Consider the following 22,610-nt stretch of genomic DNA (forward strand, 5'->3'; position numbering starts at 1 on the left):
TTCTGGAGGTAGGCCATCCCAGGTTGAGCCTGTTGAACCAGCAAGCAGATTATCTGAAAGCAAGGACAGGAGATCTGAGGGCTTCCATGTGTTGATGGACTCCAGTTCCCATCAACCCCCAACACGGCCAAACAGTCTGGGATGATGGGAGTTGTAGTCCAGCAGCATCCGGGGCACCACAAGTTCTCCATTCCTGAAGGATGGGGTTGGAACATTTTCAGTAAAAATGGTGAGTATTAGGCTGTCAGACTTCAGAGTCTGCAACAACTGAAGTAGGTTTCTAGTTACTTCTACAGCAGAAGCTTAGATCCGAGATAATCAAGCTGCTCAATGGCTTTGGGTCTTTGTCATTCAGTTTTATCAAAATCTTAAGAATAAAGGTTGCAAGATAACTGAACTGTGATTGGGTTTCAAGGTCCAAGTGAGTAAGGAACAAGCTCCATCCCAAATTGATTTGGATTGGTTTTATGTACTGACTTGAATAGGATCCAAAATGCAGCAGTCTGATTGGTCCTAGAACAATAGGATCCAAAAAACAGCAGTCTGATTGGTCCTAGAACAATAGGATCCAAAATGAAGCAGTCTGATTGGTCCTAGAACAATACAGCAGTATGATTGGTCTGCAGGAGCCACCCAATCTAGCTCCAGCTGGAAGTGAATCCACAACCTGATTGGCCAACAGGAGAATTTATTTCAATTGGCAATGGGAATAAGCCAAGCTATTTTCCCAAAATACTTTCCTGAACCAATCTGATTTTGGAAACATAAATGGCCCACACTTCATTTTAAGAGATTAATTTGGTATTCAGGTGGTCCCCTGCCCAAGTAGTTTAACAGAGCCAACCCCTTGTGCCCATCTTCCTTATACTTTTTGATTCCTGGGCATCAGCAAATTTTAAATCATCACCCGCTGACTGGCATTAGGACTGAACTGAACACTGGCCAGCAAGACAAAATACTATATATTTTTTTAATCAATATTTTATTAAGTTTTAACAATAAAAAAGTTCAGAAAAATACAAAGACAGAGAAAATACAAAGTTACAAAATACAAAAATACACACTTTAAACACGGAAAAAGAAAAAAGAAAAGAAAAACACATATATGGGGAAAAAACAAAAATTCCCTCTTTCTTAATTTCATCTTTAGTTAACTTATTTTCCTGACTTCCTCACGTCTCCTGTTCTTGTATCCCTTTTAATAATTAATTCAGCAAATTCGTGTCCTATTAGTTTATCTATTATTAATCCAATCTTACATTTTACCTTGTTACTAGAGCCCCTGCAATTAGCAAGCCAAAATACTAGTTGGGCTCGTTTACAGTGTACGACTAAGCATGAAGTTGGGTAGTTGGTTTGTTTAGTTAGTTAACACTTTTCTGCACTGCCTTTCTGCTCTAGGGTGGTTCATGAGGAACAACAAAAAAACAATGGCCAAAAAGCACAGAGCAAGAAGCAACCATAACAAATCACAGGCAGAACCGCCTCTTGTCATGAACACCCAGCTCCTGTCATCCAGAGATTAACTATTGCTAAATCTTTTGGCAGAAATTTTAACACCATGCTTCGGATGGCTATATAAGGATCTCAGAGGCAGCGTTTCAGAAGCTAGTATGAAGGACCCTCGATGGGATGCTTCAGCCTCTGTTAAAATGTAGGCTGCCCCTGGTTCCATGAATAGTAGGGATGTTTGTAGGATTGGTTTTTGAGCCAAAAACCTAGGATTTGGGAAGCCAATTTCCCCAAAACTCTCTTAATGGTCAGACGTTTTCATCTCTTGTCATTGCTGTTTGTTCACGATTCTCTCACATTTTGTATGTTATCCACCTTCTGGCGAAGGCTTTTTCCTCCTTCTTGGAATGCTCAGAACCAGTCAAGGGTCACATAGTGAATGTCTCAGCTATGTAGCTATGTAGCTACAACTAATCCAGAATGTGGCAGCTAGACTGGTGACTGGGAGCAGCCGCCAAGACCACATAACACCGGTCTTGAAAGACCCACATTGGCTCCCAGTACGTTTCCGAGCACAATTCAAAGTGTTGGTGCTGACCTTTAAAGTCCTAAATGGCCTCAGCCCAGTATGCCCGAAGGAGCGTCTCCACCTCCATCATCCAACCTGGACACTGAGGTCCAGTGCCGAGGGCCTTCTGGCAGTTCCCTCACTGTGAGAAGTGAAGTTACAGGGAACCAGGCAGAGGGCCATCTTGGTAGTGGCGCCCACCCTGTGGAACACCCTCCCATCAGATGTCAAAGAAATAAACAACTCTCTTACATTTAGAAGACATCTGAAGGCAGCCTTGTTTAGGGAAGTTTTTAATGACTGATGTTTTAATGGATTTTTAATCTTTTGTTGGAAGCTGCCCAGAGTGGCTGGGGAACCCAGCCAGATGGGCGGGGTAGAAATAATAAATTATTATTATTATTAGCCAATCAGAGTTAGCTATACAATGATGTTACAGTGGGCAAATATCTCTGAATTGAGAATGTGGGCGATGCTTCCTGGACTGGCCATATGAATGACCCCTGTCATTTGGTTTGTTGGATTTACTTTGCTCTGTATAGGTGAACACAATCTCTATCTTTAAGCATCCTGTCCCCAAAATAATCTAAAATGGGGCACCCTCTACTCCCCATGGAGAGGGGAGTAGAATGGCCTTCAGGATAGAAACAGCAGGCACAGCTAGAACTAAGCAACTCTATGCCACCCCTAGAAATAGCAGCAAATTTCTCCCCTAGAAATAGCAGCAAATTCAAGTTTGGAAACACCTGGTTGATGTCTAGAAAGCAACATGTAGTTCTGCCTTCAAGGAAGCTAGATTTTGGGTGCACCTCTTAGCTTTCTCAAACTGCCTGTAGTTTCTTATCCTTATCACAGGGTAGGGGTGCCAACTTGAATAAAATAATGGGGGGGGGGCAGGTGAGCCCCACCCTGCACAATCATTCGCATGATGTGGCAGATGCATGCTATTTGAATGGCAATGCCCATCAACTTTGGGAGTGGCCAGCCCTTCAAATATTTTTTGTGGGGGGTGAAGGGACCTCGGCACCTAGGAGCTGGCTCCTTGTCACTGGGCCATGTGAGGCTAGAGGGGAAGATGGGGAAACCATGCACATCTCCCTGAGTTCCTTGGAGCAAAGGTAGGATGGAAATGTAATAATAAACAATAAGACAATAGCATTGTTTATGTGTCACATTTGCCCACGAATCTGCAGGCTTCAGGTAGGTCAGAACAGGTAGCACGGAGGACAAAAAATAATAATACTGAATTGAACCAGCCCTTTTTGATCATTTACCAATATGAGGCTTTGTTATTTTGTCCTATATACCCAGCAAACTACCTGGGACGCGAGTGATGCTGTGGTCTAAACCACAGAGCCTAGGGCTTGCCGATCAGAAGGTCAGTGGTTCGGGGTGAGCTCCCGTTGCTCGGTCCCTGCTCCTGCCCACCTAGCAGTTCAAAAGCACGTCAAAGTGCAAGTAGCTAAATCGGTACCGCTCTGGTGGGAAGGTAAACGGCATTTCCGTGTGCTGCTCTGGTTCACCAGAAGCGGCTTAGTCATGCTGGCCACATGACCCGGAAGCTGTACGCCTGCTCCCTTTGCCAATAAAGCGAGATGAGCGCTGCAACCCCAGAGTCAGCCACGACTGGACCTAACGGTCAGGGGTCCCCTTACCTTTACCTTTACCCAGCAAACTACCTCTGGAACAAATGTAACTAACGTGGATTAACCACAGCAACGGAAAGAAAAAGTCTTACCTGTTCCTTGAAAGCACAGAGCAAAACATATGAGCACATTTCTCAAAACAGGCACAAATGACATCTTGGACAGGCCCATGGCTGGCAAGAAGAAAGGAGACGGGCAGCTGGCTCTCAGATGTGATGGTGGTAGTTTCAGGTCTTCTGGGTTCCTGCAGGTTTCTGCTGCTTAAATACTTCTGAACAAAGTGACTCCTCACATCCAGCTAACCAGTTCAGGCTGTCATCACAAGATTGGTTTGCTGACATACATTTTGCACAACAGGATCCTTTTCCATGTGTTTTCGTAAGGAAAAAACCAAAACCCTACTGTCCACTCATTCGAAAAAGGCGGATGTAACAGGAAACTGACGCACTCATCCACCTAGATATTAGGGATCAAGAAAAATCACTCTGCGGGAATTTTGGGAAGTGATGTGCTGGAACATTGGGAAGAACACCGGTAAAAAAAACCCAACCCTGTGAAAATTTGGGATTTTGTTCTTAGAGAACACAGAGTCCCATTGTGCTAGGCTAGCAGGATTTCATGAAGCTCAGTTGGTAGAGAATGAGACTCTCTTAAAACTCGGGGTTGTGGGTTTGAGCCCCATATTGGACAAAAGATCCCCACATTGCAGGGGGTTGGGCTAGATGACTACTGTGGTCCCTTCTAACTATACAGTTCTTTGATTCTAACTCTGCCTGTGCTGTGTTGCATTTGCTTTTGAATGCCAGTTGCTGGAATCACAAGTGCGGAGAGCACTGCTGCATTCAGGTCCTGCTTTCGAGACTCCGACAGGCATCTGGTTGGTCACTGTGAGAACAGGATGATGAATCCCATCTAGGATTGGCCATTGGCCTGATCCAGCACGCTCTTTTTCGTTCTTATGGACACAACCCATAGCTTGTACCAGTAGGAGAGAGCTAGTTCACAGCCCAATGAGGCCTAGAGCTCAACAAATGCTTTATAAAAGTAAAGGGATCCGTGACCATTAGGTCCAGTCATGACCGACTCTGGCGTTGCGGTGCTCATCTCGCTTTATTGGCCGAGGGAGCCTGCGTACAGCTTCCGGGTCATGTGGCCAGCATGACTAAGCCGCTTCTGGCGAACCAGAGCAGCGCACGGAAACGCCATTTACCTTCCTGCCGGAGCAGTACCTATTTATCTACTTGCACTTTGATGTGCTTTCGAACTGCTAGGTTGGCAGGAGCAGGGACCGAGCAACGGGAGCTCACCCCGTCACGGGGATTCGAACCGCCGACCTTCTAATCAGCAAGTCCTAGGCTCTGTGGTTTAACCCACAGCACCACCTGTGTCCCTCAACAACTGCTTTACCCTTAGGCTAATGAATTACTCAAAATTAAAGTGTGAATGCGGGGCAGCGATCCCCACTTCCCCTCCTAGGAGTGCTTTGAAATGGTTCCATGCAGAAGTGTTCATTGTGAGAAATCATCCTGGAATAACAAAAACACATGGATTTCACCAAATTGAAAATAAAAATACAGTGGTACCTTGCTTCTCAAACTTAATCGGTTCCGGAAGTCTGTTCCAAACCAGTTTTCTCTGTTTTGTAGTTTTACGTCTTAATATTGCTATTTAAATTGTTTTGTCATTTATTTACTGTAAGCTGTCCACAGAACTTTATGTTAGGGGGTGGCAAATTAGGCAAGGAATTATATTACCATTAGGATTTAGCACAGATGGCCTGCTGACTTCATTCTAAGGAAAGGCTACCAAAGGTGGATTTGGGAATGTAATTAAATGGGAACAGGTTGGATATGTGATGAGACACACAGCATAAGCTGGTGCCTAAGAAAGAGATTTGAAAGATTCCAATCTGGACTTTCGTCACTGGAACAAAATGTCCCTATTAAGTGGTGACATTCAGGACTTCATTCTGCAGTCATGATCTATTGTTTCCGGAGGCGATGAGGGAAAAGTATGCTGGATTTCAAACTGCTCCTGTCTAACAAAATTCTTGTTTGGTGTTACTTGCTGATTCTATGTCTCGTTTAATGTTTCATTAGTTTATTTTACATTCAATATAAGAATGTATATGAGTGAGACATGAATGGCAGAAAGGTGGTGAATGCCAACATCTGGACTATTGGAACTTGTCTGTGTATGTGTGTGTTCTCTATTTCCAGTAAATATTTGTTAGTTTGCATTTCTTAGTGCAGAAAGCATTGACCTGATGAGATCTCTCCTATTCTAAATAATTCAAGAGGGTTCTGGAAGCTTCTGGAAGCTTCTCTGTGTGAAAGAAGCTTCATGATGTTTGAGTTATACCTTCAGAGAAGCTGAGTATAGCTGGCTTAAACTGGTTTTGTTATCTCTTCTCTCAAGGTCATGCTAAGTATAAAAGCAGGGCCAGAAGGAGCCTAGATTTCACTTTCTCTTTCTGTCTCTCTTCCTCCTAGTGTGGTGTTCTTTATACAGTGTTAAGGTTTAGTCTTATTATATGTTATTGTAAGTTTAGGTTAAGTCTGCTGCAACAGGACTTCTTATAGACAGTGCCAATCCTGAATGTATTGGATTTGTGACCATTATGCTCACATGCCTTCAGCAGCAGTAAAGCACTGCTGGATGAAATTGCCTCTGGTCTACTTTTGGGGAATCCTGCAACGTATTTAAGGTTTTACTCTGCTAACTATATGCATTGGAATCTAAAGGTAAAGGTAAAAGGACCCCCTGACCATTAAGTCCAGTCATGGACGACTCTGGGGTTGCGGTGCTCATCTCGCTTTAGTGGCCAAGGGTGCTGGCGTTTGTCCAGCTTCTGGGTCATGTGGCCAGCATGACTAAGCCACTTCTGGCGAAACCAGAGCAGCACACGGAAACACCGTTTACCTTCCCGCCGGAGTGGTACCTATTTATCTACTTGCACTTTGATGTGCTTTCTAACTGATAGGTTGGCAGGAGCTGGGACTGAGCAACGGGAGCTCACCCTGTCACAGGGATTCTAATTTCAATGACAATGTTGGCAATCACATTTTGCTGAGTGTCAACATTCACATCTTCAACATTAACCTGCTCTTCTTCCTGCAGGTGCCAAGGTTCCTGACCACAAACCACACAATACAATCAGCATTAAATAATAGTTAAAAAGTCAACACACAATGCAACATTAAAGGCACAGCCCAGCTGTCAGGGTTGCAGACAGATACATTTCTTCAAGGAAATGGCACACAGCTAAGCAACACTTCCCAGTGGGTCTTGCTGCTGTAGAGCCTTCCATCCTTTCTAAAGATCTTCCTCTCCCAGATGTTTCCCAAGCAGTCTCAAAATTGTGTTTGCTCACCTTTGACCTCTGTTCTGCCCTTACACACTCTTTAGGACCAGGGGGCAGGAGAGGGAGAGGTCTTTGGAATCCACAGCAGCAGCCTCTTGACCCCCCCCCCTCTGCTTCACCTTCGGAGTCTGAACTGCTTCCTGTCACTGGCTCTCCCTGCTCAACTGAGAGGGGTTAGTTGGATGAGGAAGAGGACTTCAAGCCTAGAGACTGGTGGTGGGACACCGGCCACACCTCAGAGGATGGGACGAGCTGAAATGTGCTAGAAGCAGGGAGCTTGAGGGATAGCGAAGAGATGGAAGCAGGCAGTTGGCCCCTAGGCACAGGGCAAGGTGATGAGGTTTCTCCAGTTTGGATGCAGGTGCCGACAGCGATGACAGAGGGGAGGTAGACCCTGCAGTTCTCCCACAGAGCCACTCTGAGAGCCAGTGTGGTGTAGCGGTTAAGAGCGGTGAACTCGTAATCTGGTGAACCAGGTTTGCTTCCCTGCTCCTCCACATGCAGCTGCTGGGTGACCTTTTCTAGTCACATTTCTCTGACGTCTCTCAGCCTCACAGAGTGTTTGTTGTGGAAGAGGAAGGGAAAGGAGGTTGTTAGCCGCTTTGAGACTATTCAGGGTAGTGATAAAGCGGGATATCAAATCCAAACTACTACTACTACTACTACTACTACTACTAATACTCTTCTTCTTCTTCTTCTTCTTCTTCTTCTTCTTCTTCTTCTTCTTCTTCTTCTTCTCCTCTGCTGACAGCTTGCCAGCCCCTCTCACTCCTAGAACGAGGCATTTGTTGCATGCCAGCAGCCACAGAGGAAGTCCCTTGGAGCTCACTGTAGCAAGTGATAGCAGAAGGAAGGGCCAGATGCAGAAAGCTACAGTAGGGTTGCCATACGTACAGAATTTCCCAGGCATAGCCAGCAATCGGATGTCGTGGAAGCAGCGTCCGGGCAAAAATCATTAAAACGTCTGGGGAAATCCAGACGTATGACAACCCGTGTTGGCAGTGTTGTTTGGGGTGATTTTCCTTTGGCACAACAACTTTGTCCCCACAAAGCTCAACAAATTTTCTGTCTGGGTTTTTGCTTTTTGAAATATGGCAGCCCTAAGCTAGAGAGTGAACGAGCTCCTATTTTACACACGATCCTTAACTAAAGAACGTAACAGGTTGAATGGTAATGTTTGTGACAAATTTCTTTACTGGCTACTTCCTAATCAAGTCCAAGATGTACACCATATACAATCCTTAAGCAAGGTATGTAACCTATTTAATTAAATCCAATGGAGATATATTTCTTCCTTTCTTAATACATTATAGTTCATATATTACACAGTCTTTGAATGTGGTTAAGGAAAGGTCGCTGGAATGTCACGGAAAATACAGCTGTTGAGGTTGGCTAGCATAGGTAGAAGACACAGGAAGGCTGGCTCAGGCAGCTGGGTTGGGCAGAACAAGGTTTCTGGATATTCCCTTGTTTCGCCCCGAAGGGCTTCCTCATCTGTTAATAGTTCTATATAACATACTGTATTTTTCGCTCTATAGGACGCACTTTTCCCCCTCCAAAAATGAAGGGGAAATGTATGTGCATCCTATGGAGCGAATGCAGGCTTTCGCTGAAGCCTGGAAAGTGAGAGGGGTCAGCGCGCACCGACCCCTCACGCTCTCCAGGCTTCAGACAGCTATCCGCAAGCCTTTGGAGCCTGGCGGGAGTTCCCGCCGAGCTCCGAAGGCTTGTGGATTGCATCCTGAAGCCCGGGGAGTGCAGCGCCAACTGCCACTGCGCTCCCCGGGCTTCAGGCAGCTATCCGCAAACCTTCGGAGCACTCCCCCAGCTGCGCAACCTTGCCTCTGCTCCCGGACCTGTTCTGGGGGCTGGGGTCGGGGGGAGCTTGGGCTCCCCCCCCCCAGCCCTGTGGCTAAAAATGAAGCCACGCGCAGCCTCTCCCGGCTGGAGAGGTTGTGTGTGGCTAAAGAGGAAGCCAAGACAGCCAGCGGGATGGATCCTGCTGGCTGTCTTGGCTTCTTTGCTCTTTGGGGCTGGGGGAGGAAATAATTTCCCCCCCTTTATTTCCCCCCCTAAAAACTAGGTGCGCCCTATGGTCCGGTGCACCCTATGGAGCGAAAAATACGGTAAATATAAACGCTTGATAACACAGAGAACTAAAACTAAGGATAGGGCCACACTTTAAAAAACCCGAACTCACATTCATGACAACCCTAAGAGAATTCATTCTTCCTTAGAATTTAATCACATAATGAGAGACACTGAGAGACTAGTGAAACGCCATTGGCATATCTTAAAAGATATTCCTGGTTGTGAGGTCCCTCCACTCTTTGGGAAACGATGCACTAGATCCCAGCAAAATTTCATTATCACCCTCCTGTAAGCTGTCAGGAACTCGTCCTACTCTCAAGTAGGACCCTGGCAGAGACACATGCCCAACTGGCATTTTCTCTCCCTCCTGGTCGATCGTTCGGGAGCTTCAAAAGCTTTCTTCTGCCCCAACATCACAGCGACCGATGCCAACAGACATCGGCACACTAAGGGACCCGCAGTCTTTGCAGCTTGCGTAACAGACCTCAGCAACTCAGCATTTTGGCTAATCTACTTTATTTTCATATAAACACACACAGAGCACTGCAACATGGCTCCCTCTATCTCTAGTATCAGACAGCAAAGAGAGAGAACAAAGGACAATAGTCCCACTTCACGGAACACAGTAACACAAACGTCCTGTCTCCGTCACTTCCCACTCTGTGGAGTCAAAACATACACCGTCATGTGATAGACAACAATCCCATGACTGCAATCACGGAGCAGGAATCCCAACGAGACTTCAAAAAAGTTATGATTTGGGAACTGTATAGATAACCATGGTCTTCCCAAAATTAAGGTACCCTTTCCCTTCTCTTTTTCATTTCTTTTGAGTGCAGTATGGGTCTTATCTGCTACACAGTGATTATTCTTTTATGAATCTGCTTTAATTCAGTAACTAACAGGTACAGTAACTAACGGGAATTAAGATTGCCGGAAGAAATATCAACAACCTCAGATATGCAGATGACACAACCTTGATGGCAGAAAGTGAGGAGGATTTAAAGAACCTTTGATTGAGGGTGAAAGAGGAAAGCGCAAAATATGGTCTGAAACTCAACATCGAAAAAAGAAGATCATGGCCACTGGTCCCATCACCTCCTGGCAAATAGAAGGGGAAGAAATGGAGGCAGTGAAAGATTTTACTTTCTTGGGCTCCATGATCACTGCAGATGGTGACAGCAGCCACAAAATTAAAAGACGCCTGCTTCTTGGGAGAAAAGCAATGACAAACCTAGATAGCATCTTTAAAAGTAGAGACATTACCTTGCCAACAAAGGTACGTATAGTAAAAGCTATGGTTTTCCCAGTAGTGATGTATGGAAGTGAAAGCTGGACCATAAAGAAGGCTGATCGCCAAAGAATTGATGCTTTTGAATTATGGTGCTGGAGGAGACTCTTGAGAGTCCCATGGACTGCAAGAAGGTCACACCTATCAATTCTTAAGGAAATCAGCCCTGAGTGCTCACTGGAAGGACAGATCGTGAAGCTGAGGCGCCAATACTTTGGCCACATCATGAGAAGAGAAGACTCCCTGGGAAAGACCCTGGTGTTGGGAAAGATTGAGGGCACAAGGAGAAGGGGACGACAGAGGACAAGATGGTTGGAGAGCCAGTGTGGTGTAGTGGTTAAGAGCGGTAGTCACGTAATCTGGGAAACCGGGTTCGCGTCTCCGCTCCTCCACATGCAGCTGCTGGGTGACCTTGGGCCAGTCACACTTCTGTGAAGTCTCTCAGCCCCACTCACCTCACAGAGTGTTTGTTGTGGGGGAGGAAGGGAAAGGAGAATGTTAGCCGCTTTGAGACTCCTGAAGGGGAGTGAAAGGCGGGATATCAAATCCAAACTCTTCTTCTTCTTCTTCTTCTGAACAGTGCTCTCGAAGCTACCAGCATGAGTTTGACCAAACTGTGGGAGGCAGTGGAAGACAGGAGTGCCTGGCGTGCTCTGGTCCATGGGGTCACGAAGAGTTGGACACGACTAAACGACTAAACAACAACAACAGGTACAAAACCAGGAGTACTTTAGGGCTGTTTATTAGGTCTGTGCATAGCTGGAAATTTAGAAACAACAGCAGGTGCCCCCCCACTTACATGGGGGTTACATTCCTGGGTACCATGCATATAGGTGAAATCATGTATAGTGGGGAACACCATCTAACTTTGCCAAAAATCCACCAAACTTCACCACAATCACTCCCTCCAAACCACATTTCTCAAACTACACAGGCGTCAAAGGTTGGTGCAAAGGCTCATGAGACTGCAGTTGTAAAGGCTCCTAGGATTGCTAGCTGTTTTCCCACTCTTTTGTGCCTTTTTGTTTTGTTTTGTTTTTGGCCGTTTCCTCACTCTTTTCAGGCTGTTTTTGCCTTTTTTGTGCTTGTCTGCCTTTTAAATCAATTTACTTAATTCGCCCCCGCATATATGCAGTTACGTGGAAGTCGAATGCACCTAATACGCCCGTATTACAATAATTTAAATGCAAGTATATCTCAACATTGTAGGGTCAGTGACAAGGGACATTTAAAGGTGAATCTCTTTAATCCAGGCATGGCCAAACTTGGCCCTCCAAATGTTTTGGGACTACAACTCCCATCATCCCTAGCTAACAGGACTAGTGGTCAGGGATGATGGGAACTGTAGTCCCAAAAATATCTGGAGGCCCAAATTTGGCCATGCCTGCGATCCATGGGTGTAGCCCCCCCATCAAGTAAAACAATAGAAATACTTAACTAACTGACCAATCACATCGATTCTGCCTCCCTAACAAAAGTCCTGCCCCCCCAACCAAGTCCCCCACCCCAACAAAAGTCCTGGCTATATGTGCCTTAATCCACATGTTCTAAAACAATACATGAATGGAAGCATAGCCATCCTTTTGAAATTCACACGTCTTGAAATTTTGCAGTGCAGTTTCCCAGCCATACAATGTGTGCAAAAGTGTATATACTGGTGTAAGGTGTGCATAAAAATGCACATTTTAGTCAACATAGCATACAGGTGCTATGCATTATATTAGGGGAAATTGCAGATACATGCATATTGGGCAAAACTGCGTATAAGAATGTGTATAGGAAGAGAAAATTAGGAGAAATAAGGCATGCATCAGGTATCCAGCACTGAGTAACTCGTTGCCCAAGACCAGCTGCTTCCATCAGAGGGTCTTGACTGTTAGGCGTTGCTATCCCAAGAGGTGGGAACGTGTGGCACTGTGGTCTAAACCACTGAGCCTCTTGGGCTTGCTGATCAGAAGGTTGGCGGTTCGAATCCGCACAACGGGGTGAGCTCCTGTTGCTCTGTCCCAGCTGCTGCCAACCTAGCAGTTCAAAAACACACCAGTGCAAGTAGATAAATAGGCACTGCTGTGGCGGGAAGGTTAACGGCATTTCCATGCGCTCTGGCTTCCATCAGGGTGCCCCGTTGCACCAGAAGTGGTTTAGTCCTGCTGGCCACATGACCCGGAAAGCTGTCTGTAGACAAACGCCAGCTCCCCTCGGCCGAGATGAGCGCTGCAACCCCACAGTCACCTTTGACTGGACTTAACTGTCCAGGGTTCCTTTGCCTTTTACCTTTTACCCCAAGAGGATGAAGAGCAGGTTAAGAACTAATTTACAAGGGACTTCCGGGTTAGCGCCATCGGCAATGGTGGAGTTCCTCTGACCGAGAGGAACCTGCTCCGCGAATATCGGGTCTTGCCGCCGCGGCGAAGGCGGAGACCCTTCAAAAATCCCAGGCAGAGGAAGCCTGGGAACGTGGGATTCGGCTGACACCAAGAGCGCCTCCCCTACTCGCAGGGAAACCCTTTTTAGGGGATCCGAAGCAAAGTGGGGTGAGTGGCGCGGTGTTTTGAATCGACTGCTACTTTTATGGAGTGAAGCCGCACAGCCATTGCCGGAGAGCGCTGACTTTTTCCTGTGGACAATTGGACTCTAAACAACTACCCGTGAGTAGAACGGAAAATTGGACTACGAAACATTTTAATTTGGTACCGAAGCGGGAAGGTTCTAAACAGGAAGTCCGTCTTCCGCTTTTGTAAATAGACTGAAGCAAAAATTTTGCAAGCTAAAGTCTGGAAAATCGTATATAAAGGACTAAATTTCCTTCAGTTAAAATTACCAAAACCCCTCTTGGAAGCAGGAGAAGGGGGGGGGGAATCTTAGATTGTTTAAACCTGCAGGAGAGAGAGTAAAGAAAGATAAATTTCCACCGTCTCGAACCTGGGAACGGGGTGCCAGAGACAGACGTTTTGGGGAAGTTCATCGACTGTGAATGAAACGTCTTTTGACAGATAGTTAAAAAAGAGAAACATATTGATTCCAATGTTGCCTTTTGCATTTAAAAGAAACAAAATATTTGAAAAACGAAAGTATTTTTTTTTCTTGTTGGACCTGCTTTCAAAAGATGGATACAAATAGAAATTGTCTCCTCTAGAGGGAGCTTGTTAAACTGTTGCTGGAGTCGATCTGGGGAATTCCACAGCTGTGGAGATTAAGGATCGTGAGACCAGACTTTGACCTTGGATAAGAATGTGCTTAGAAGAAGTTTTGGTGCTTGCTTTATGCAAGACAAGTGCTTTGTTGGAGCAGCTGCATGAGAAGGTGGATTTGATGACTGTTGCAGTCAGTAATTTTGGACAAACAGTGAATACTCATATAGAAACCACTCAGGAACCAACCCAGAAATCTGCTTTGACAGGGCAAGTGCAGAAGATAATGGAGGAGGTTGTTGAACCTCAAGTAACACAAATGGAGAGACCCGAGGCCTTGTCGGAACATAAGCTGCTGTCTTTGACGACTGAATCTGGAGAAAGTCAGATTTGGAGAGATGGAGTACTGTTTGGTTTGGAGATGAGAAGTTGGATGGACCCCCCCCCCTATGCAGGGATGTCTCGGCTTTTGGGATATGGTTTTGGGCCAGGGGGAGTCTGGAGTTGTGGGTGTTCTTAACTTTGGAGGGACTTTGAAACATGCCTACAAATACTTTTTGGATCACAGTGCTGACTGTGGAGAGTGGGCTGACCTGCCAAGGGGGGATGGAGACATGGTTGGGTTGGAGTCTCCCCGAGACCTACTCCTCAATGAGAAAGGAAGGAAATTAAAAATAAAACCAGCAAAAGACAAAGTAAAGTGCAGGTATAAACAAGAAGATCTGCAGAAGGGACATGGAAAAGACTTAAGAGCCTCGGACAGAAGATCACCAGGTTGATGGACTAGATGGAATGGATAGAAAGGACTGACATAACCCGAGACCAGGAAGAAGAGACGTTGGATGAAGTTTGGAAGAAAGTTTTTTTAAAAATTCATTTTGAGAATTAGTGTGAAATTAATGAGTGTTAGGAAAAATGTTGGAATGACACTACTTGGCTTTAGTAGAAATGATATAAGAGTTATGTATAAATAAGTATTAAGTTTTAAGTTTTAAGGTTTTTTATGGTAAGATAAGGTTAAAATAAATTAAGGTAATTAAATGACAGAATACAGTTAAAGATGGAAAGGATTTGCTGAGTTAATAAATAGGTTAGACTGTTAAGATAAATTATAGAACAAAAATTGAGAATTGAACTAGAATACAAAAAGGGAGGTGTGAGGAGGTCGATGAAACAAGTAAATGAAAGATAAAGATATGGAATATTGGATTTTTAGTGTTATTGTTCTTTTTTGTTATATTGTTGTATTGTTTTTTATGGTTTCCTTTTTATGTGTTGTATGTCTTGTTAAATTTTGTGTTGTTTTCTTTTTTCTTTTTTCTGTAATTGTTAAACTTTTAATAAATATCATTAAAAAAGAAAGAAAGAACTAATTTACAAGCAGTGGTGGGTGGGCAGAACGGTGGCCAGCAGAAGCAGCTCTCCAGGTGGGGTGGAGCAGGTACGCTACGTTCCTGACAGGTGGATTGCTGTTGCTTACTGGGCCGGAGCACTGGAGAGGCAAGATGGCAGGAAGGTCGACACAGGGCAAACAAATCGGTGGTGCAATCCAGCAATTCTGCCAGTGCCTTTGTGCCACTCTGGCCACCTTAAGAACCTAAGATCATAAGAGGAGCCTGCAGGATCAGGCTGATGCTTTATTGTATTTTAATATTGTGTTGGATGCCATTATTATTATTATTATTATTATTATTATTATTATTATTATTATCCAGTCCAGCATCCTGTTCTCACAGTGGCCAACCATTCGATTCGAGCACAATAGCATTCTCCCCTAATTTGGTTTCTGGCAAGGGGTCTTCAGACATATTGCTGCCTCCAGTTGTGGAGGCAGAGCAGAAGCCATCATGGCAAGTCCTTTCCTCCATGAATTTGTCTAATCCTCTTTTAAAGCCATCCAGGTTGATAGCCATTGCTGCCTCCTGCTGCTCTATCTCCCAGTAAGCAACAGGGACCTTCCTACTGGGAAGCTTCTGTTGACCAGGGAAAGAAAACAGCTCACTTCCTTACAAGGAAAATGATCAGGTGCTTTCTTTCTCTGTTTTGTCTTCCATCCTTTTCTTTCCTCCGTTGGGCTAAAGGCTTCTAACGTACCTGAAGATTCCCCCTTCTTTCCTTTCCTTTCTAACTTGTCTCCCTCCTTTACCTACTGCTTCTGGCAAACAAGAACCTCACAGCTCAGTTCCTGTTTCCTGCTTGGCAGGGGGTTGGACTCGATGGCCCTTGTGGTCTCTTCCAACTCTATGATTCTATGATTCTATGATTCTATGAAGGGATGCCGCCTCCGCCCACATCTCAGAAACCAGTTGCCTGGAGGGGGAGGAAGTAGAAGCAGCCAAACGTTTTGCTCTTTAAAAGAGAGTGGAAAGCATACAGGCAGCACTATGATCTCCTTTTTGATGCCTGTCTGTCTGTCTTCTCAACCACACATTCCTCTAGCAAGCAGCCTCCCAACCCTAGGCTGCTCTACCTCTCTGTGACAACAGAGCATAGAAGAAGAAGAAGAAGAAGAAGAAGAAGAAGAAGAAGAAGGAGGAGGAGGAGGAGGAGGAGGAGGAGGAGAAGAAGAAGAAGGAGAAGAAGAAGGAGAAGGAGATGAAGAAGGAGAAGAGTTTAGACTTGATATCCTGCCTTTCACTCCCCTTAAGGAGTCTCAAAGCTGCTAACATTCTCCTTTCCCTTCCTCCCCCACAACAAACACTCTGTGAGGTGAGTGGGGCTGAGAGACTTCAGAGAAGTGTGACTGGCCCAAGGTCACCCAGCAGCTGCATGTGGAGGAGCGTTGAAGCGAACCAATGACTAAGCCAATGGCAGTTGGGTGGACTAGAACTCCAAGCTGCACAGAGACATTGCAGGAGATCAGCACCTCTCTACTCACATGATGCTGGCCTCTAAGTATTGCGAGGAATATAGTAGTGACTTACCTCACAGGATTCTTGCGAAGATAAACATAATAAAGGCTATGAGCATTTTGCTGTAACTCGCCTTGGGACCTTAGGGGGAAAGGTGGGGAAGTAACCCGGTAAACAAACAGACAAAGTAATAATGCTGCAGATTGATGGTGCAATTGAAATGGTGAATAACGTCTGGTTTTCCAAAATGGAACAGTTGAACTGAGGGTCAAAGGGACTCACAAGCTTGTTGAAAGTCAGCACAGTACAGAGTTGCTGACACATTTGCGACAACTTCCCCCAAACTGGCCAAGACGTACAAGAAAAGCTCCCATGTTTGCTGGAGATGCAAAAAAGGGGTTGGCGCCTTTATGCACATGTGGTGGGACTGTGTGAGGATAAGAGAATTTTGGGACATGATATACAATGAACTCAGAAAGATCCTTAAATTCTTGTTTTAAAAAAAACACACACACCTGAAGCCTTTTCGTTAGGCATTATGTCCATTGATACATAAAAAAACCACAGAACCCTCTCTATGTACGTAACCACAGTGGCGAGGATTTTAATAGTAAAAAACCGGAAAGGTGATGTAATCCCCATAAAAACTGATTGGCAAGCAAAGATGATAGAATATTCAGAACTTGCAATGATGACTGGGAGAATAAGAGGAAACTCTAACCAGAAATTTAGTAAAGATTGGATAATGTTCAAAGACTATCTTAAAAAGTACTGTAATAACACAAATCTTCTGACAGATTCAGACTGAATCTTGAAATTCAAGGAAACTATAAAGTAACCCCCCCCCCCAATAATTAACTGAAATTGCTTATAGACTAGTCAGGTGTAAAAAGCACAATGAGGTGAATCGGAAGTTAAAGGGTAAAGGTAAAGGGACCCCTGACCATTAGGTCCACTTGTGGCCGACTCTGGGGTTGCGGTGCTCATCTCGCTTTATTGGCTGAGGGAGGCGGCGTACACCTTCTGGGTCATGTGGCCAGCATGACTAAGCCGCTTCTGGCGAACCAGAGCAATGCATGGAAATGCCGCTTACCTTCCCGCCGGAGCGGTACCTATTTATCTACCGGTACTTGCACTTTGAGGTGCTTTCAAACTGCTAGGTTGGCAGGAGTTAAAGGGTATGTAATGTCAAATGAGGTGTTGTTAGTGTCTATGGTCTGTTTGTGTTGTTTTTCATTTTGTTTATGTTCTATGTTAATTATTTTGTAATAAAGATTTTTTTTTGAAAAAAGACATCTCCCCCCCCCCCAGTGCATGCTTCTGCCAAGTAAACAAGAACCTAGCTTTCATTTTAGCCATACAGCGTTCCTGTGAGGAAGAGAGATAGCCCAAGGCTATCTGCTAAGCTCATGGCTGAAGGCAACTGAATTTTTATTGCATCAGTTGCTTTTCAGGGCCCAGTAAAATGGTTTTATGTTCATCAAATGGTGTTTAATATCAAATTCTGAAGTTAAAGCATGTGCCACAAGACCTTTAACATTCTTTGAAAATGTGATTTTTACATACAAACGAATGTTCCTCTTTTTTTCTTCATCAAAGAAGTTAACAAGTCAACAACTGGAGGATGCAGTTCTGTGAAACAACAATGGGAATCTGATCTAGCGATAGAAATTGCAGAGGTGGATTGGAATAATTTGTAGGCTGAAAGAGCCCACTAAATCCAGTAAGAACTTATATGCAAGAAAATGAATTTAAATTATTACACCAATAGCATTAGATACCGTACAGCTTTATTAATAAAAACAACCCCACCATTGTGCTGGAGAGGATACATCAGTTTAAGTACAACATTTCACATGTGGCAGAGGTGTGGATGTAATCTGGCAAAGGGTATTTACAGAAATAAATTAGAGCCCCTACTACAGTTCCCTTGATTCCTGCATTTCCTTCCCCCCACCAATGAGTTTTGTTAAGGTGAGACCAATTGGTCAATCTGGTTTCCTTAAGCCCCACCCCCACCCCCAGCTTCAGTTCACTACATTTCTGCATTGTTTGAATTTTTAAAAGTCCTCACAAAAATAAATCAACATTGTAGGGCACATTCTTTTTAATACGCAACATTTTTGTTCTGCCGAATTCTGCACATTTTTGCAAGCAATTTCTCCTGAAACGTTGCATTTCCCCGTTATTTTCAGTAACATATGCATCTGCATTCACACTGATATATGCATTTTAACACTGTGTGTGTGTGTGTGTGTGTGTGTGTGTGTGTGTGTGTGTGTGTGTTGGAGAACTGTGTTACAAAATTCAGAGAAGTGTGCATTTCAAAGGATAGCAAGGTTTCAGGGAGGGCACATGAATAATCCCTTCCCTGTTCCTAGTGTTGTAACACCTGCATCTACCATCAGAACCCAGAGGAAATGCAGAAGGGTTGTCCTTTAGAGTAATCTGAATGCTCGTTTTTGCTGGCAGGAGAGTAGAAGAGTTGTAAGTTATCAGAAGAACAGATTCCCCTGGACTATAGCAGGGTATCAATGTCCGCTAGGAACAGGTGGGTCCCAACTTAAACTTAAGGTGCCTAGCAGCTCCAAAATGTGCTACACCAGTTTCTCACAAGCACACCAAATCTGCTTGTTCTCTTTCTCATTTTAAGTACACTGAGTTTCGTACTAAAATAACAGCGAGCCTCAATCTCTGTTGTAGCCACATTGCAAATAACACATTCGAAACAATGTCCTCCTGGGAATGCAGAGATATCAGTGGTAGCACTGGGGACAGACTCCACGAATCTTGGTCCTGGGTTTAAGATTGTCTTTGTTTGTTTCTTCTCATTCTACCTGGTGCGTTTGTTCCTCAGGAACCACATAGATTTTGCGGTTATATCGGGAACACTGCTGGGGCTGCTGCATGCGCCGGCCCTGAAAGAAGCAGTAGAGCTGGAAAGCAAAATCATGGGGAGAAGCTATTAGCACTGATACGGTAGCACATGGGTGGAGAAGCTGTGTCCCTCTTAATGTTTGTGGACCACAACTCCCATCATCCCTGGCCAGAGGCCATGTTTGCTAGGGATGATGCGGGCTGGAACCCCAACAACATTGGAAAGCCACAGATTCCCTATCCCAGTGTTAGCAGCACTTCCTCTTGACCTGCAACAGTGAGTCAGGATTGGTAGTGTGTTTCAATGAGTGTTGGACAGGAAAGATAAGCTGGAGATCTGCCCGGGGCTATGGCGGGACACCAGACCTTTCATTTGACTATGACAAAAAAGATGGCAGGTGACACGGTGAAAAACAGAGCCCTTGAGAGCAGAGAAGAGAGGCAGTGAAAAAGTAGAAGCAGAGAGCTGTATATGTTGGATTATAACAGGAAAAATGAATAAACAAAGAGAATATAAACACCTCACACAGAAATTTACAGGACATAAACTCCTCTTGCAGAAATAAAATTTATTAAATATGCAGTTATGAATGAAAGTCATGAAACCAGTGGCTGTTAAATAAAGGATCAAGATCAGAACTGTTGTAACTGGAATAATCAAGATTATGGAAGCAGAAAGAAATAAGGACTTTGTACCCTGAAGTCCAGCACACGGGAAGTCACCCAAAATTGTTTAATTTGGTATTTGAATAATTGGCTTTTGAAAATTGTATTGTAATTTGGTATTGTGGTAATGTGGCTCTTTTGGATTATTGTAATTAAAAATTAATAAAAATTATTATACAAAAAGAAAAATAGAAAAAAGTCTGGTAGTGTGTGCGTAGTATCACTTACCATCAGTGGGATACCAGTCAACAGGAACACGGTCACTATGGTGCCTAAACAGATGAGGAAGATGGCCCAGCCCTGCAAACATGCAGGCTCTGATGGTATAGTATCTGTGGAGAAGAAGAAGAAGAGGAGGAGGAGGAGGAGGAGGAGGAGTTTGGATTTGATATCCCGCCTTTCACTCCCTTTAAGGAGTCTCAAAGCAGCTAACATTCTCCTTTCCCTTCCTCCCCCACAACAAACACTCTGTGAGGTGAGTGGGGCTGAGAGACTTCAAAGAAGTGTGACTGGCCCAAGGTCACCCAGCAGCTGCATGTGGAGGAGCGGAGACGCGAACCCGGTTCACCAGATTACGAGACTACCGCTCTTAACCACTACACCACACTGGCTCTCCAATAGAATAAGGGATGCAATGAAACATGACGTTTATTCCGGGGATGGGGAAATCTTTGGCCTTCTCCATGTTGCGGGTGGCACTGTGGGTTAAACCACAGAGCCTAGGACTTGCCGATCAGAAGGTCAGCGGTTCGAATCCCCGTGATGGGGTGAGCTCCCGTTGCTCGGTCCCTGCTCCTGCCAACCTAGCAGTTCGAAAGCACGTCAAAGTGCAAGTAGACAAATAGGTACCGCTCCCGCGGGAAGGTAAATGGCGTTTCTGTGCACTGCTCTGGTTCGCCAGAAGCGGCTTAGTCATGCTGGCCACATGACCCGGAAGTTGTACGCTGGCTCCCTCGGCCAATAAAGCGAGATGAGCACCGCAACCCCAGAGTCGGCCACAACTGGACCTAATGGTCAGGGCTCCTTTAAGTGCCAAAGTAGACGATAAATTAGCTACTGATCTGAGCCCTTACTTTATACAAATTGCCACCACAGCGGAAAAAGAGATTAGGATCAGCTCCATGGGATATAGTGGGCTTCAACCCTTTGCCTCCCCCACTGTGGCTCTGATTCACTTTGTTTCCCACCCTCTCCAATACTTGCAATATACATGGGGGGGGGGGAGAACACCCCTTCGAAGCAAATGGGTGTTCCCAGGGTCGTCCGCAACTGGACTTAACAGTCAGGGGTCCCTTTACCTTTACCTTTATGTTGCCGGACTCCATCTCCCATCAGCCCCAGCTGGCTAGACCAATGTTCAGTAACACTGAGAGTGGTAGTCCAATAGCAGGCCAAAGGTTCCCCACCTCAAATTTAATCATTTGCTCGTGTGTTTGTTTCTAAAATCTGTATCCTATCCTTGCTTTCCATGGGAAACCAGTGTGGCCAAGTGCAAAAATATAACTGCAGTTATTTATTAATATTGATTAATTTTACTTTATTTTATTTTATTGGGGGAACTATGTTTATCTTACGCTTCCACAGAACCACTCAGTACTCTTAAAGTGTGAGTGTGTGACATTATTATTACTGTTATTATTATTATTATTATTATTATTATTATTATTATTATTATTATTATCCCTTCCTAAAATCCCAAGGCGGGTTAGGTCAGATAAAACACAATATTAAAAACAGTTTAAAAGAACTTTCACAGAAATCAGATGCTTCTCTAGTGACAAAAGAAAGGGTCAGCAGATGTGTAAGCAGAAACATAATAATTTGACCATATTGAAAGCATCCTCATGGACAAAAATAGATGAGTGATCTTGGCTCCCCACCCACACCAAGATTACACATTGTGCTCCCTCTCCATTTCTCTGCCTGCAAATCACATGAAGAATTTTAGAAGGTCATTTCCACTCTGATTTCATCCTTGAAATTGTGCCTATTATCATGGAGGCGGCGGCAGAGACTCCTGACGGCTCCACTCACAAGGATCATAGGAACGTTCAAGCCCACTCACCATGACAAGGTGATGATCCAGCGAGTGAGTGCAGGCAGGGGTGAGCGGGCAGGATAAATCCATCAGACCATTCAAATTAGATAGCTACATTTCAGGTTTCATGGCACGACTACCATATTAACCATTCGAAAGAAAAATAATCCCTTTAAGGGCAATGAGGGAGTTCTTTGCACCACTCGTGTCAAAGCCCTGCATGATTTTAGAATGTTTCTGACTCTCTCCAGCCTGGCGACTTACCGGTGGTATTGGCTGAGGGGTAGGTAAGGAGTGCATGAGTAGTACTGGAGACACTTTCTGTGACATTTGGCACATCTGCTGAGGTGATGGGGAAGCCATTCGTTGCGTAGGGTTGAAGAGTCGTGGAAGCGGCTGTGGATGTTGGAAGCTCAACAATTTCAGGAGAAGTGCTGTTGTTGGGATGTATGGTTGTGTGATGGTTTTGAGAATCTGTAAGCAAATGACAGCAGGCAGAGGAGATAGAAAAGTCAAGCACTTGCATTGGGGAGGGGTTATGTTTTTACTTTAGTTTGCAGATACAGTGGTACCTTGGTTCTCAAACGTAATCCGTTCCGGAAGTCTGTTCCGAAACCAAAGCGTTCCAAAACCA

The 22,610-nt window shown here is 44.7% G+C and overlaps 1 protein-coding gene across 1 annotated transcript in view; it reads right to left on the reverse strand.

Moving 5' to 3' along the window:
• The window catches only part of LOC309527519 (uncharacterized protein), a gene marked incomplete at its 5' end in the record, with an annotated part of 28,027 nt that extends 6,021 nt beyond the window's left edge, over positions 1-22,006 (reverse strand). Inside the window, 5 exons of the mRNA XM_082214345.1 lie at positions 394-476; positions 6,686-6,798; positions 19,233-19,331; positions 20,167-20,270; positions 21,973-22,006. Coding sequence (XP_082070471.1) covers positions 394-476; positions 6,686-6,798; positions 19,233-19,331; positions 20,167-20,270; positions 21,973-22,006 — 433 coding nt within the window. The remainder of the gene's footprint in view (positions 1-393; positions 477-6,685; positions 6,799-19,232; positions 19,332-20,166; positions 20,271-21,972) is intronic.
• Positions 22,007-22,610: the final 604 nt, after the last annotated feature.

This window comes from Podarcis vaucheri (genome assembly GCF_965113315.1).
Source record: "Podarcis vaucheri genome assembly, chromosome: 2".
In the NCBI taxonomy this organism is placed as follows: Eukaryota; Metazoa; Chordata; class Lepidosauria; order Squamata; family Lacertidae; genus Podarcis; species Podarcis vaucheri.